The sequence below is a fragment of the Artibeus jamaicensis genome, unplaced genomic scaffold (genome assembly GCF_021234435.1).
Source record: "Artibeus jamaicensis isolate MK-2021 breed Jamaican fruit bat unplaced genomic scaffold, CSHL_Jam_final contig_354, whole genome shotgun sequence".
Taxonomy (NCBI): Eukaryota; Metazoa; Chordata; class Mammalia; order Chiroptera; family Phyllostomidae; genus Artibeus; species Artibeus jamaicensis.
Window position 1 is genome coordinate 6,514,944 of NW_026521803.1, and position 16,792 is coordinate 6,531,735.

The window sequence follows — 16,792 nt, forward strand, 5'->3', positions numbered from 1 at the left end:
AACATCAATGTGTGATAGCCACATTGAACAGTTGCCTCTCACATGCACGCCAGCCATAGACCAAATGGACCAGGCTTGCAACCCAGGCATGTGCCTTGACCAGTGGGTGACCTTGCACTTTGCTGATGACACCCAACCAACTGTGACACCAGTCAGAGCTGTGGTTGATTTCTAATTTTATGCATTGTGGTTAGAAAAGATGCCTTGGTATGATTTCAGTCTTCTTGAATTTATTGAGGCTTGTTTTGTGACCTGATGTGTGATCTATCCTGGATGTTTCATTTGCACTTGAAATAAATAATACATCTGCAGTTCTGGCCTGCGGAGTTGATGCTGAGAAATCAACTGATAGCCCTTTAGGGGTGTTTTGTATGTAATTTGTTGTCTTCTCCTTGCTTCCTTCAAGATTGTTTCTTGATCTTTGCCATTTTAATTACGTCTTTGGTGTGGGTCTCTTTGGGTTCATAGGGGGTGATGGAACTGTTCTTTATTTTCATGGAGGAGGTGGTTGCACAGTGTATACATTTGCCAAAATATGCAGACCTGTTTAATAAGAGCGAATTTTGTATATTTAGCTTTAATTTTTTAAGTGAAATTTTAAAAGAGTGAGAAACCAACTTATTGAAGCATTGCAGATGTGAAAAAATCATCATGGTGTCTTACTAACTATGTGGTCTTACTTAGATTGCCATTGAATCTAACCTATTCTAAGTGTAGAAATAATTTTGGACTATAGAGGACAAACTTGGTGTTGAAATGGTCTTGATAACTTTTGTAAATTAAATGGTGATAAAGGTGTTCGGCAGTTAACTAGGTCCTGACCATTATTTCAGTCAATAAACTGTCAGTGGTTAATTTGCAGTTCTAATGATTTTGATAATATTCATGTTATAAATGTGTGTAACATCAGTTCATCAATATCATTTTATATTGCGAACTGCCTTTTGATATCAGTAGATTGTAATTGTCAAAGCTCTTTAGATAGAATAAAATGTAAAAAGAGTTATATTAGAGTATTTGGATTATATCCAATCACAAGTAAACACATGATGGGTTTCTATGAGGGGAAGTGAATGACCTAGAAGTGTTGTGGAGAATGCAGGGCAACAGGAATTCACATTCATTGCTGGTGGAGATGCAAAATGGTACAGCCACTATGAATAACAGTTTAATAGCTTCTTAGGTAAGGTATGCTTAACTTCATATGATCAAGCAGTTTCATTCCTAGGTATATGTCAGGGAAATGCATATCTGCCCACCCAAAGACTTGTGCAGGAACGTTTATAACTGCTTTATTTGTAATAGCTCGAAACTGGAGCAATTCAAATACCTATCAACAAGTGAATGGCTAAACAAATTGTAGTAAATCATATGATTGAATTCTACTAAGCAATAAAAATTAATGAACTACCTATGTATGTAACAACATAGAAGTGTTTCAGATATACAATGCTTAGCAAAAAAAAGGTCAGACAATATATAGTATGAATTCTATTTACATGAAACTCTAGAAAAGATAAATTTTTAGATCCATAAAACAAATCAGTGGTTGCATAGGTCTGGGTTTGAGTATTGCTTGGGAAAATGCTACAACAGAACGTTTTGGGGGTGATCAAAATATTCTGTATTAGAATTGTAGTACTGTTTGTACAGTAATAAATATTCAAAGTCATTGATCTATCTACTTTAAATGGTTACATTTTGTTGTAAGTAAATTATACCTCAAAGTTTGCTTTAAAAAAAATTCAGGAAAGTATTTCTGAAAGTGTCTTAGAAAAGAAGTTTTCTTAATTTTAATTTTAAACAAGTTCATTTTTCTCAAAAATTTTGAAGTAGCAGTAATATTCAAATTAAGAGTTAAAACCCTCATTTTTTTCAGCAAATGTTCATGCACATTATGCTCCACCGAATATCAGTATGAAATAGTTCTTTATAGGTGACAAATTTTACGATCTTAACGGTATCTCAGAGTTTTGTATATACTTTGAGGGAAGTTTGGTTCTATAGTCATGCATCACTTAATGGCAGGTATATGTTCTGATAAATTCATCATTAGGTGATTTTGTAGCTGTGTGAACATATCATAGAATGACTTAAACCTTGATGGTATAGCTTACTGCACACCTAGGCTATATGGTATAGTGCTTTGCTCATAGGCTACAGGCTTATAAAGTATGTTACTATACAAAACAGCGCAAGATTAAATCAGACTTGAGAGAAAATGATGCATTCAAGAGACACCATAAGCACCGGGTATATGAGGCTGCCAGTGGTGTAACATGGTATACTGTTTTACAGCAAACTTTTTCTAAGTAGAAAGAGTACACTCTAACTACTGAAAGTATAGCATAATATATGTATAAGCCAGTAACATAAGTCTTATCATCATTATCAAGTATTATGTACAGCATGTAATTATATGTGCTTTATTTTTATATGTCTGGCAGTAGATTTGTTTATACCAGCATGACCACAAACACATGTGTAAATGCCTTGTGCTGCAACATTAAGACATCACTAGGATTTCTTAGCTCCGTTTTGGTACCATTGTGTTATATGCAGTTCCTTGTTGACCAAAACATTATGTAGTGCATGACTGTATTTTTGTTAAACTGTTGAATGCTGATAGTAAGCAGTTTACTATTTAAGATCCTTTCAGCTGCAAGTAACAGAACCAAACTAAAACTGCCTTATGTAAAATAGATATTTGTTATCCCACATAATAAGATTTCTGGAGCAAAGTGTGTGCTAAGGTTATATAACTTAATAGATGAGCAACATCATCAAGCATCTAAGTTCCTTTCATCTTTCTTTCCTATCATTCTCTCAGTATGTTGGTGGTCTCCTTTCAGATGGGTGCTCTGTAGTCTCTAGATGACTGCCTCAGAGTTGAGTATCTTAGGTGAATAACATCTAGGGAAAGAAAATGGAACATTCCTGTCTTGGATTCCTTGGACATGTGTATGTGAGGAAAACTTCCTGGAAGCCCATGCTCATAGCTTACACAGTTAACTGGCAAAAGAAGTAAGACCATGAGTGGCTTAAATCAATCATTACTTACTACCTAGAGCCGAACAGATGAAGGACTTGGCAAATGGAAGGAAGGTAAACAAAATCGGGGTTCCTTTATCAAAGCAGGGGAGAATAATTATTGAGTAAACTAAGTCTGTGCTGTATTAGATTACACTAAGACTGTGAAGGACAAGATCAGTGAACTAGATAAATCATAGAAAAGATCTTGGTAAAAGGTATATATTTCCAACTTATAAAATGTCGCATTCTAAAAATTCTCCATATTTTCATGAACTAGTCATTAATTTATTTTAAACTTAATATGATCTAGCTTTTATCCTCAGGATGCTAAGAAATGCTCTTGCCATAGTTGCTAGTGAGCTCCTGATTACTGGTATTTGGCTTTTTAAAATAATTTTAAATGCTACTTGCCTTTGTTTTGGTATCGGCATTATAAGCCATTTTCCTCCTGAAAGTCTGTCTCTTTATTCCTACTCTACTATTCTAAAAATGTATTAAATTATAAAATACTTCAAACCAAAAAATTATATCATTATCCACATTAAGCACATTAATATTTTTTCTACTTGCTTTATATTTCTTTTAAGAAAAAACAATGCACCCTGGCTGGTATGGCTCAGTGGATTGAGTGCCAGCCTGCAAACCAAAGGGTTGCCAGTTTGATTCCCGGTCAGGGCACATGCCTGGGTTGCAGGCCAGGTCCTCAGGTAGGGGGACACATGAGAGGCAACCACACATTGGTATTTCTCTACCTCTCTTTCTCCCTACCTTCCCCCCTCTCTAAAAGTAAATAAAAGTCAAAAAACAAAAAAGAAAAAACAGCGCCACAGGTATAGTTAGAACTCTTCCCCAACCCATTTTGCTGTCTTTAAATTGATGATTATCTTTTCCAACCATGTTTTTATATTTATGAAAGTATTCCTGACTCAAATTGCTACTTCCTAATTCTTTGCCTGTCTATTCCTTATATATAGATGTCCTGCAGATTCACACCCTTCTGAATCTGTACCTTGGATGAGTTTATCTCCAAAAGGAGTGGTTAAACTATGAGGATATTTTTGTTTAATCATTCTCTGGTTTGTGCCTTTCTCTGAGCTTTAGACTTATTATCAACCCCTTACTAGACTTGTCAACAAGATGTCCCACAGCCGTCTATAACTAACATCTGAAACTGAACTCGTGGGTCCAGAAAAACCTGTTTGTCTCTTCTCTTCCTCAGTTATGGGAGAAATTAACTAGAAACTTTCTGGTTATCCAGCCCTTAACACACATAGTAACTCCTTTTAAAGTGTTCAGTAATATGCTGGACAGTGAATATATGACTCCTTTTTCTTCGTATCTCCTCTACTCTTATTTAACTGATCATATAAACATGATTATTCTACTTAATACGTATCCCCTTAACCCCTTCGTGTTTGTCCCTACGGTGTTCTTAACTTTTATCCTTTCTCACATGGGTCACTGAGTGGTTTTGTAAATTTTCTGCTGCTGTTATTTTTTCCAGTCTATAATTTATATTTCTGCCATAGTTATTCTAAAACGCTTATATTTTGCTATTCACCTTTTTAAAAAAATCTTAAATAACTTTCCATTGCTATCTGGATGAGGTCTAAAAGTTATTGCACAGCACATAATCCTCTTTATCTGGAAATTGTCCACTTTATCCATCTGTCCCACCATCTCAAAACACTGCCTATCACAGAGAAGTTTTCTGTTCCCCCAGTGTATTATCCTTTTTGAAGCATCTGAGCCATTCTGCATACTTTTCTTTCTTTCTGAAATATCCTATTTCTTCTTCCCTAAATCTCCATGTTTTCATGACCTAGCTAATATGCCACTGTCTTCACAAAATTTTGTTTCCCAAGCACTCAAGGCAGAGCCGCGGACTTCTGTTGTATTCCCATGGTGTTCTGTATATACCTCCACTCTGGCTTTTTTTTTTTTTTCTTTTACTCAGCATTTTCAGCATTTTACAAGACTGTATTTGTTTCCTACACTTACCTGAAAGTTTATTTAAAGAAAGGGGACCATTTCTTGCAATCCCCAGCTCCCTTTATAGTATCTAATAAATGTGTTTTTAATATCTATATTATATCTATACATAGATATAGATGTATCTGTCAGTAGTTTGGAACTTTCCCATTGTTTTCAATGATAATTATATTTGTAAGACAGTTAATAAAGATTTGTTTAACTCATTACATCTGAAGTTTACTTTAAAATGTAAATCATATCCTACATTTATTATAATGTTTTTTAAAATTTAATTTTTTAGTTTTAGAGGGAAAGGGAGAGAAACTTCATTGTATAGTTGCCTCTTGCACACCCCCTATTGGGGTCCTGACCCAGACACGTACCCTGACCTGCAGTTGAACCCAGGACTGTGGTTTGCAGGCTAGCACTCAATCCACTGAGCCACACCAGCCAGGCCCATAGTGAGGTTTCTAAAGGAGGTGGGCGACAGTGATGGCTTGATACTGGGGCTAGTGGAACTGGACTGAAAATTATGGTTTATCCTGGAACTCTATTAGAAAGGGTAAGTGGGTAGCACTAAAAGTTGGACTAAGATTAAGAAACTGGGTTGGGGGAATTTAGCGTAGCAATGGAAAACTGGTAGGGTGAGCAGGGGAAGGTATGACTTTTGAAATCAGGAGTGAAGAGAAGTTGGGTATTTCTTGCAGAGAAAAAGGCCTAAGCAAAGATCATGAGTGGACAAAAAGGTGAAAAGGTGATTATGGAAGCTAGGAATGGATATGGGGGTTGGGTAAATAATTGTTGTAAACTCCGTTATGAATTGATGTATTTCAATTAACCAGTTACCAAATTTAAAATAATTAGCAGTCACTGTTTTCATAATTTTTTCTCCATATAACTGCTGTTTTTTCAAAGGCTAATTCATGTAATTGTTAATAGCATTCTGTTAATATTTAGATTTTGGATATAGGTAACTGAAAATTCTTTATAGATTTTTAAATATTTTTTCAATTAGCATATTTTGTAGGTAATATATTGATTGTTGGTTAAAATACACCCTTCAGTCTTCAGTATTGAGTCAAGAGTTGTCAATCTGGTATCTTTTAAAGTTTGCATTTATTAGAAGACTGGAAAGGTTGGCTGTATCTTCATATGCTCATTGTCCTTTTGATTTTTTGTGAATTGCCTTTTGGCAGTCTTTTTTTTAATTTTTATTTAGTTACTTTTCAAGTACAGATTTTTGTTTATTTCTCCCATCCCAGCCCACCCCGTCCCATGCACCCCACCTCCCTCCCATTTCCACCCCCCTTAGTTTTTGTCCGTGTGTCCTTTATACTTGTTTCTCTAAATCCCTCCCATTTTTTCCCCTTAAATTCCCTCCCCTCTCCCCTCTGGTCACTCTCCCCTTGTTCTCTATTTCAGTGTCTTTGTTTTTATTTTGCTTGCTTGTCTGTTTTGTTGTTTAGCTTCCTGTTAAAGGTGAGATCATATGGTATTTGTCTTTCACCGCCTGGCTTATTTCACTCAACATAATGCTTTCCAGTTCCATCCATGTTGTTGCAAAGGGTAGTAGTTCCTTCTTTCTCTCTGCAGCATAGAATTCCATTGTGTATATGTACCACAATTTTTTGATCCATTCATTTACTGACGGGCACCTAGGTTGCTTCCAGCTCTTGGCTATTGTGAATTGTGCTCCTATGAACATTGTGGTGCATAGGTTCTTTGAAATTGATGTTTTGGGGCTCTTAGGATATAATCCTAGCAGTGGAATTGCTGGATCAAAAGGCAGGTTGATTTTTATTTTTCTGAGAAAATTCCATACTGTTTTGCATAATGGTTGTACCAGTCTGCAATCCCACCAACAGTGAACTAAGGTCCCCTTTTCCCCACAACCTCTCCAACATTTGTTGTTGGTTGCTTTGTTTATGATAGCCATTCTGACTGGTGTAAAGTGGTATCTCATTATGGTTTTGATTTGCATCTCTCTGATAGCTAGCGATATTGAGCATCTCTTCATGTGTCTCTGGATATTCTGTATGTCCTCCTTGGAGAAGTGTCTGTTCAAGTTTTTTTCCCATTTTTTAGTTGGGTTGGTTGTCTTCTTAGAGTGGAGTGGTGTAAGTTCTTTGTATATTTTGGAGATTAAACCTTTGTCTGAGGTATCATTGGCAAATATGTTTTCCCATACAGTTGGTTGTCTTTTTAATTTAATACTGTTTTCTTTAGCCATGCAGAAGCTTTTTATTTTGATGAGATCCCATTTGTTTATTCTTTCCTTTATATTCCTTGCGCTAGGGGACATATCAATAAAAATGTTGCTGCGTGAAATATCTGAGATTTTCCTGCCATTGTTCTCCTCTAGGACGTTAATGGTTTCAAGGCTTATATTTAAGTCTTTTATCCACCTTGAATTTATTTTGGTGTATGGTGTAAGTTGGTGCTCAAGTTTCATTTTTTTGCAGGTAGCTGTCCAGTTCTCCCAACACCATTTGTTAAAGAGGCTATCTTTACTCCATTTTATGTTACTGCCCCCTTTGTCGAATATTAATTGACTGTAGAGAGTTGGGTTTATTTCTCGGCTCTCCGTTCTGTTCCATTGGTCTATGTGCCTGTTTTTATGCCAGTACCAGGCTGTTTTGATTACAGTGGCCTTGTAATACAGTTTAATATCAGGTATTGTGATCCCTCCTAGTTTGTTCTTCTTTCTCAAAATAGCAGCTGCTATTCGGGGTTGTTTATGGTTCCATATAAATTTTTGAAGTGTTTGTTCTATGTCTGTGAAATATGCCATTGGTACTTTAATAGGTATTGCATTGAATCTGTAAATTGCTTTGGGTAGTATGGACATTTTGATGATGTTAATTCTTCCAATCCATGAACAAGGTATATGTTTTCATTTGTTTGTGTCTTCCCTGATTTCTTTCTTCAGGGTAGTTTTCTGCATACAGGTCTTTTACCTCTTTAGTTAGGTTTATTCCCAGATATTATATTTTTGTTTTTGCTAATATCACATGGGACTTTTTCCTTGATTTCTGCTTCTGCTGATTCATTGTTAGTATACAAAAATGCCTTTGATTTCCAGATATTGACTTTGTAACCTGCTGTTTTGCCAAATTCATTAATTAGTTTGAGCCGTTTTGGGGTAGAGTTTATAGGATTTTCCATGTACACTATCATGTCATTGGCAAACAGTGACAGTTTTGTTTCGCCTATTGATAGCCTTTACTATTTTTCTGAGAGATTATCTTTTTTTCCCATGCTTAAGAAGAGTTGCCTATGTTAAGGCAACTGTCAATTTGCCTGTGTCAATCAATTAGTTTCCTTATATGTACATTTGTGTGTGTGTTCAGAGAGCAAGTAAAAGTATGAGCAAGTTCAAAGATACTTTTCCTATTTCTCATATCTTTAGCTTCACTTAAGGGTGTTTGTCCCTCATGGACAACAGTGTGATGCTTGCTGGGGGGGAGGGGGTATAAAGGGACTAAATGGTAATGGGAAAAAATACAATAAAGAGTAAATTTTTTATAAAAACTGTCCCTACCCCTGCTTCCCACATGGAAGTTCAATAATCATATGTCTATTAGCGTTTTCTTTTCACGTTTCTACTTTTACATTATTCTTTAATAGAATTTTCCAACACTAAGTTACTAAACAACTTAGCTTTCTTCTAAAACTTTTAGAAGTGCAGTTGCCTATTATGTGTTTAGCTTATAATTCTCTCATAGTGTTCTCAGTAGATATTTAGATTTCCAGTCCAAGTCATGTTTCAGTGTTGTGCTTAACTGTCATATCTTCAGATTATACCCATTTAAGATGGTGAGCTGAAAACCTTCCAGCTCCGAGATTCTGAAGCTGTCTCTATTTTAATGTTTATAGCTACATTTTAAATTAATGTTATATAGCTAAGGTTTTCAGAATTTAGGAGGCAGACATCTTATGACTTACCTGTTTTCTTTTGAATGCCATATAAGAATGGAAAAATTGTAAAATAAGAATGACTTTTAAAAGTAAGTGAATTAATGAAATCTCCATTAGTGGCTCTTCAGGAAGTGAAAAAATCCAGATTTTTGTAGTATTAGTAAACCTACTATATGCATGTCATATTGGTTGGCCTTATAGTGTGTAAGGGATGAGTAACTTTTAAAATATGTACTGTCAGTAATTTGGGGGTAGGGTGAGAATTAGGCCAGTAAGCACACACAAAAAAGGATTAATGTGAGAATTCAGAGTTCATACAAAAATTTTATCAATTATGGGGAGAGCCTAAATGGAAAAGTAACATTTGTGATACTTAACAGAGAATTGATAAATTTTGGCAGGTAAGATGTAAGGAGAGTATTATGAACAGAGGCATTTTTAGGAGGAAACACCCCACAAAACTGGGAAGACACCGGGTGTGGGTCTTGGGGAAATAGGATTTTGTTGTTGTTGTTGTCCTCAGGCATGATGAGATAAGTATGGGAAAAAATAGAAGATGAAGTTGGAAGGCCAGATTGGGGTCAAATTTGGTAAACATTGGGCGAGTGTCTGTTGATACAGAAGGGGAAAGATGTGGAGCTACATACATTGTCCTCTGTGGTAGCTACTAGCTACATACAGCTGTTGAGCACTTGAAATGTGCTTGGTACAAATTGAGATATTCTCTAAGTTTAAAATACTTGCCAGATCTCTAAGATTTAGTACAAAAAAAGAACATAAAACATCTCATTGAAAACTGTATATTGAGCCCTGGCTGGTGTGGGTCAGTGGGTTGAGTGCCAGCCTATGAACCAAAGGGTCACTGGTTTGATTCCCAGTCAGGGCACATGATTGGGTTGTGGGCCAGGTCCTCAGTAGGGGACACATGAGAGGCAACCACACATTGATATTTTTGTCCTTTCTCCTTCCCTTCCCCTCTCTCTAAAAATAAATAAGATCTTTTTTTAAAAAAAAAACTGTATATTGATATGTTGAAGTAATTATATTTTAGATGTATTGAGTTAAGTAAAGTATATTATTGGAATTATTTTTACCTGTTTATTTTTTTATATGACTCCTAGAAAATTTAAAATTATATTGTGGCTCAGGTTATATTTCTGTTACACAATGCTGATACAGTTAGGAGTATAACCAGTATTTGCTAATACCTACTATGTGCCAGATATTATCTAGAACTTGTAATAAATTTTAGTCCTCATAGAAAACCTTATGAAGTAGGTGATATTATTATCCTTCCTTTTCAAGTAACTGAGGTTCAGAGAGGTTACACAATATACCTAAATCACTCTGGTAATAAGTAGGAAGCCAGGATTCAAACCTAGTTCTCTCTGGCTTCAGAGCCCATGATTTTCCCTATACACTCTGGCATGTTGTCATTGGACCATTAACAGTAGTTAAGTTGGCAAAGACATCATTGGAATGAAACTATAGCACATAATAAGGGAAGAAACTTCACTTTCAGCTATCTGGTTTTTATTTTTGTTTGTTTTGTTAATGTTACTTTTTGCGGGACAAAAATGCCTTGTTTAAATTTAACTTTTGAATTGCATCTTTTTGAAGTATCTTTTATGATAACTGCTTCTCAAAGTATTTATTTACCTTACTACTTTTGTAGATTTGATAATGGGCTGCATTAAAAGTAAAGAGAACAAAAGTCCAGCAATTAAATATAGAACAGAAAACTCTCCAGAACCTGTCAGTACAAGTGTCGGTCATTATGGAGCAGAACACACTGCAGCGACATCATCCTCTTCAGCAAAGGGAACATCTGTTAATTTTAGCAGTCTTTCCATAACACCATTTGGAGGATCCTCAGGGGTGACACCTTTTGGAGGAGCATCTTCCTCATTCTCGGTGGTGCCAAGTTCATATCCTGCTGGTTTAACAGGTGAGATTTAAATGGACAATTCTGTTGTAAGTTTGAGAACGTGACCTTGGGCAATATATACATAAGGTTTGCCTGCTGTAAGAAAAATAACTTACTGGGGGCCTTTTAAAATAAGTTAATGTGAAAATTAAAGTCTCTAACATAAAAATCAAAGTCTCATTGTATACATGGATATTTTCTGGGAAATCTGGTGATAATTTGATGGTGATTAAATACTGGGTTAGAATTTCATTGATTTATTTTTCAAATAATTATTGAGTGCCTACTGTGTGGCTGGCCCTGGGGAATATGAAGATTTGAAACAATGTAAGGTACAGCATAGGGAATATCATCTTAATAATGTATGATGTCAGATGGACACTAGACTTATTGAGGTGATCACTTTGTGAGGTATATAAATGTCTAATCACTATGTTGTATGCCTAAAACTAGTGTAATATTGTATGTTACCTATTATTTAAAAATAAATTTTAAAAACATACTTCTCTCTCAAGGATGTTACAAGTTTTCAGGATTGTAAAATGCTATCCACTATTAAAGTATTACAGTAATTAATAAATGTTAATTACACGCAAAGTAGTGATGATAATAAAATTTTTCTATAGGTAGGTACTAATGATTTAAGAATAGTTTTGAGGCTCAGAGTTTAAAATATTTTTATCAGAGTCACAGATAATAAGCAGGGGAGCCCAGATTTAATACCCTGTTCCAGAGCTGCATTTATTATTTATAGCATCATATCCATTCAGAGAATAGCAAGAAGTGAAAGCTGATAACCTTTAATAGAACCAAAAATGCTCTAAAAAAAGTAGTCAAACTTTTAAAAGAGAGGGAGTTCTGTTATGAAGGGTCCCACAGCAGGATGCTTTTCCCTTGAGCAACAAAACACAGCTGGCTTAAAAGGTAGGGTGAGCCCCAGGATTCTTTCATTTAGCAGTTCCTTAATACCATCAACAACTCAAGTTTCTCTTATCTCTCTCCTGCAGCCCTTGGAGTATCCACTTTATCTTTAGACATGACAAAACAGTTGCCAGCATCAAACTGAGCAACGTGAATCCTTATTCTCAGCCAATGGGGAAAAAAGAGGAGTCTCTTCTATAAGCATGGGCTGTAAATTTGTCTCTTCAAGTCTGCTTGCTTCTGTAATAATAATAGAGGCCAGAGGAATGCCATACACTAATTCTAATACACTGTTCATGTGGGGAGTTATGGACCTCAAGAGTCAATTACAATCTAATTCCAACCCCTTAACTAATTCTTCAGTAATAGATGGTTGTGATGGTGGTTCTCAGCCATCAGCAAAAGTTTAAATTATTTTCAGGATTTTATGTTTGGGAAAGAAAGTAATCCCAAATGATTTAATATTGATATGTAAAAACATACTTTAGTTACATAGTTTAGTTATTTATGTGAAATAGTCTGTTCATGGATATTGATTTATTAATAACTATGGGGTGTCTATGTGCCAGGCATAGAGAGTTGTAAGCAAGAGAAAAAGGGTTTCTGTTCTAATGGAGTTGACATTATAGTGAAGGTTGGACAATAATTATAAACAACTGAACAGTATGATTAATAGTTCTTAAATGCTAAGAAAGAACTAACCAGAATATTGGTGAAGGCCCTTCAGGTGATCACTAAAGATCAAAGAAAGGCATCTTGAGAAGAATCATCTGAGGTGAGATTTGATTAATGAGAATAACCTAAACATATGCAAAACTGGGAAAAGAGCCTTCTGGGGAGAAAGAATAACAGATGCAAAGTTTAAAGTGTACCCATGAACCTAGCAGTTTTTGAGGACTAGTGAGGAAGCCCATATGGGCAGAGGGTAGAATTATATGATTTGGGATTAAAGAGTCAGGATTACTCAGGACCTCATAGACTCTAGTAAGAAGTTTGGGTTTTATTTCAAACCAGAAACAAGCTATTGAAGACATTTAAGAATTTTCATGATTGAATTACTCTTTTAAAGGAACTCATTCTGCCAACTGTGTGGAGAATGGATGTGGGGAAGCAGATACAGAAGTGGGTTACGAGGCTACTACTCTCAGTAGTAGCCTTGGACTTGTATTAGGGTGGTAGCAGTAGAAATGGAAAAGAAAGTAGATGTTTTAGAGTTAGAACTGACAGGCTGGTGATAGGCTTGGCCTGGAGTACCTGATTGCTTAGTAATGCCATTTACTTAGGTAGGGAAGACTTGGGTAACAGGTTAGAGGAGAAAAGTCAGCACCTTTGTTTTATACGTAATAAGTTTTGAGTGCTTGTTAGACATTCAAGTCAAGATGTCAGATAGATAGTAATATATGACTGGCAGCCAGATAAATGAGATAATCTATTTTATTCTTTCTTTTATTTGTAGATAATAGTTTGGCTCTTTAAGTGTGCTAAACTCTTCAGTATCTGTACACAATGCTATATATGATACAGTTGCTTTTGTTTGTTTGTTTGTTTGTTTTTAGGGAGAAAAAGAGGGAGTAAAATATCAATGTGCAAGAGAAACATCAATGAGTTGCCTCTTGTCACATCCCCAAGTGGGGACCTGGCCCACAACCCAGGCATGTGCCCTGACTGGGAATCAAAGTAGCAACCTTTTTGTTTGTAGGAGGATGCCCAACCGGCTTAACCACACCAGTCAGGCCTATTTATGGAATTTATAATTTATATTAGCCATACCATTTAATTGCTAAGAAAATATACCATTTTTATATTTGAATGTAAATATAATAAATTATCTTTCTACAATTCTAGTTATTGCCATTAATGATTAGTCTTCAGGCTCAAAATGTTCACTCACTGTTTATAAGAAATTTAGACAATGCCAGTAGTTTATACTACTCATTAATGCTTTTTTGCTAAAGAAGTGTTTGAAATTTGACTCCATGTCAAGCCAGAGATGTTACTACTAGGAATCAAAATTAAATTTGTTTTTCTGTGTCTGTAGAATTTTAGAATTTATAGACTGTATTAGTTTCATGGAAGGTCTTAGGAGAGTATCTTACTAACTTGAAAATGCCAACTGCCCAAATCCCAAACTTTTAAAGTAGATTCTGGAGACTGGAGAAAAAGCTGCCTAAGCTTTTTTGCTGGTGGTATATATTTTTTTATTTCTCTTTTGTTAACGTATCTGTGTAATTTATCTCAACCTTTTATTTTCTCTAATAGGTGGTGTTACTATATTTGTGGCCTTATATGATTATGAAGCTAGAACTACAGAAGACCTTTCATTTAAGAAAGGCGAAAGATTTCAAATAATTAACAATACGTAAGTGTTACAAATGAGAAATACTGTGTGGGTCGCTGCCCATAGGGTTGGACAGTGCATTTGTTTTCTTTAGACATGTGACAGAATACTACTGATGTAGCCAGAAGTTACTTTTACAGATTGTCTGCTGTGGTTCTGCCATAAACAATAGAGATTTAAGAATGAAGAGTGAGGGAGTATATGTAAGTACATTACTTTAAAAAACTCTCTAAAGAGAATTCTGTATCCCTCTTTATCTAAGTATTAGATGATTTAAAGATCTTGTCTGTTTCTTAGACTTCCAGCCAAGGTGGAAGCACAGGTAGATATACTTCCGCCTCCTTGCACAACCAATCTAAAAACAAAAAACAACCAGAACTGCCAGAAATTGACTTGTAAGGAAGTCTGACAACCAAGGAGTTAAAGAAGAAACATCTACAGTAGTAGGAGGGGCAGAGAGGACGCATGGCTGGCAGACTGGGTGGTCTCACATTCGTGTGCAGATAAAAACCAGGAGGGACAACTGGGGAGCAAGCCATCACAGCCCAGGACAGATCACACAACTCATGGCTCTGGTGCTGGAAAAATAAAGCCTCTTGTAATCTCTGGCTGTAAAAACCTGCGGGAGTTGTAGCAGTGGAAGAAATTACCAGTCTTTGATGAGAGTCAATTTGAGGGGTCCATGGGGTGCTAGAACGTGAGATAAGCCCACCCATTTGGGAATCAGCACCAGGGCAGCACACAGAATGTCAACATTTGCTTTCAGGAGGAAGGGGAAGTGATTGAAAATGGGTCAAGAGCCAAGCAAGCAGCATTGTTTCTTCCCTGAGCCTCCACATAATTTCTGTCTGTAAAAACCTCTGGTGGTTGCAGCAACAGAAGAAACTGCTGGTCTCTCAGGAGAGATCTACCCACATGGAATCAGCACCAGGGAAGCAACTGTGGAAGGGTGCCAATAGCTTGGGGGAAGCAGGAAAAGTTAGTGAAAGATGAGTGAGAGCCGAGCAAGCAGTATTGTTTCCTCCCTGACCCCTCCCCCACATATGGTGCCACAGTACAGTGATATGGGTCCCTACCCTGGCAAATACCTAGAGCTCCACCCCCTTACAATGTAACAGACACACTGATAAAATGAGGAGACAAAGACATATGGCCCAAATGAAAGAACAGATCAAAACTCCAGAAAAAGAACTAAGTGATAAGAGGATAACCAAGCTATTAGATGCAGAGTTCAAAACACTGGTAATCAGGATGCTCACAGAAATGCTGGACTATGGCTGCAAAATAAAGGAAGATGTGAAGGCTATCTAAAATGAAATGAAAAATCTACAGGTAACCAACACTGAAGGGAAGGAAGCCAGTACTCAACAATTTGGAATAAAAGGAAGAAATAAGCAGTAAACTGGAATAGAAAGAAGAAATAAGAATTCAAAAAAAATGAGGAGAGTGAGATTTCCACCAACATAGAGGTGTAGGTGGAAGCACTGTGCCTTCTCACTCAACCAAGTTTAAAAACAACAAAGTTTTAGCAACAAAAACGCAGCCAAACCACAGAAAATTGAACTGTACGGAAGTCTGATGACAACAAACACTTCAGCCAAACCAGTAAGAGGGGCAGAGCCAGCAGCAGAGCGGGGTCGGGCAGGAAAGATCCACTGGATCAACCCAGGCGCACAACCCAGGCCCGAGACGCAGAGGCACAGGCAGCCGTGGGCGGATCTCAGGTGTGGAGCAGTGGGCCTCTCCCTGACCCGCCCCCACATACAGCATCACAAACCAGTGACCTGGGTGGCCCCACCCTGGTGAACATCTAAGGCACCTCTCCTCATACATAACAGGAACAAACAGATCAAAACATGGCTCAAGAACAACTCAGAGCCCCAGAGCCAATAAATCTAAGCAACAAAGAAATAGCCAAACTTTCAGATGCACAGTTCAAAACACTGGTGATCAGGATGTTTACAGAACTAGTTGATTTTAGTCACAAATTAGAGGAACATATGAAGGCTAAACTAATTGAAATGAATGGAAATGCACAGGAAACCAATAGTAATGGAAAGGAAACTGGGACTCAAATCAAAGGACTGGACCAGAAGGAGGAAAAAAAATGGCCAAACAGAAAAGGATGAAGAAACAAGAATTCAAAAAAAGGAGGAGAGGCTTAGGAACCTCCAGGACATCTTTAAACGTTCCAACATCCGAATTATCGGGTACCAGAAGGGGAAGAGGAACAGCCATGAGTGAAAAACTTATTTGAACAAATAATAAAGGAGAATTTCCCCATTCTGGCAAAGGAAATAGACTTCCAGGAAATCCAGGAAGCTCAGAGAGTCCCAAGGAAGTTGGATCCTAGAGGGAACATACCAAGACACATCATAATTACATTAGCCAAGATTAAAATGAAGGAGACAATCCTAGAAGCAGCAGGAGATAAGGGGACAGTCACTTACAAAGGAGTTCCCATCAGACTGTCAGCGCATTTCTCAAAAGAGTCCTTACAGGCAAGAAGGGGCTGAAAAGAAGTATTCCAAGTCATGAAATCCAAAGACCTACAACCAAGAGTGCTCTATCCAGCAAAGCTTTCATTTAGAATTGAAGGACAGATAAAGTGCTTCTCAGATAAGATCAAATTCAAGGAGTTCATCATCACCAAGCCCTTATTATATGAAATATTAAAGAGG

General features: G+C 36.7%; 1 protein-coding gene across 4 annotated transcripts in view; it reads left to right on the forward strand.

Annotated features, from left to right (window-relative positions):
• The window catches only part of YES1 (YES proto-oncogene 1, Src family tyrosine kinase), a 78,957-nt gene that overhangs the window by 39,615 nt on the left and 22,550 nt on the right, over window positions 1–16,792 (forward strand). For 3 of the 4 annotated variants that reach the window (XM_053664230.1, XM_053664229.1, XM_037156558.2), the window contains 2 exons: window positions 10,601–10,873; window positions 14,033–14,132. In XM_053664230.1, coding sequence (XP_053520205.1) covers window positions 10,609–10,873; window positions 14,033–14,132 — 365 coding nt within the window. In that variant the 5' untranslated portion in view covers window positions 10,601–10,608. Of the gene's footprint in view, window positions 1–2,927; window positions 3,106–10,600; window positions 10,874–14,032; window positions 14,133–16,792 lie in introns of those variants that run through there. The other variant, XM_037156560.2, reaches the window with a different exon arrangement.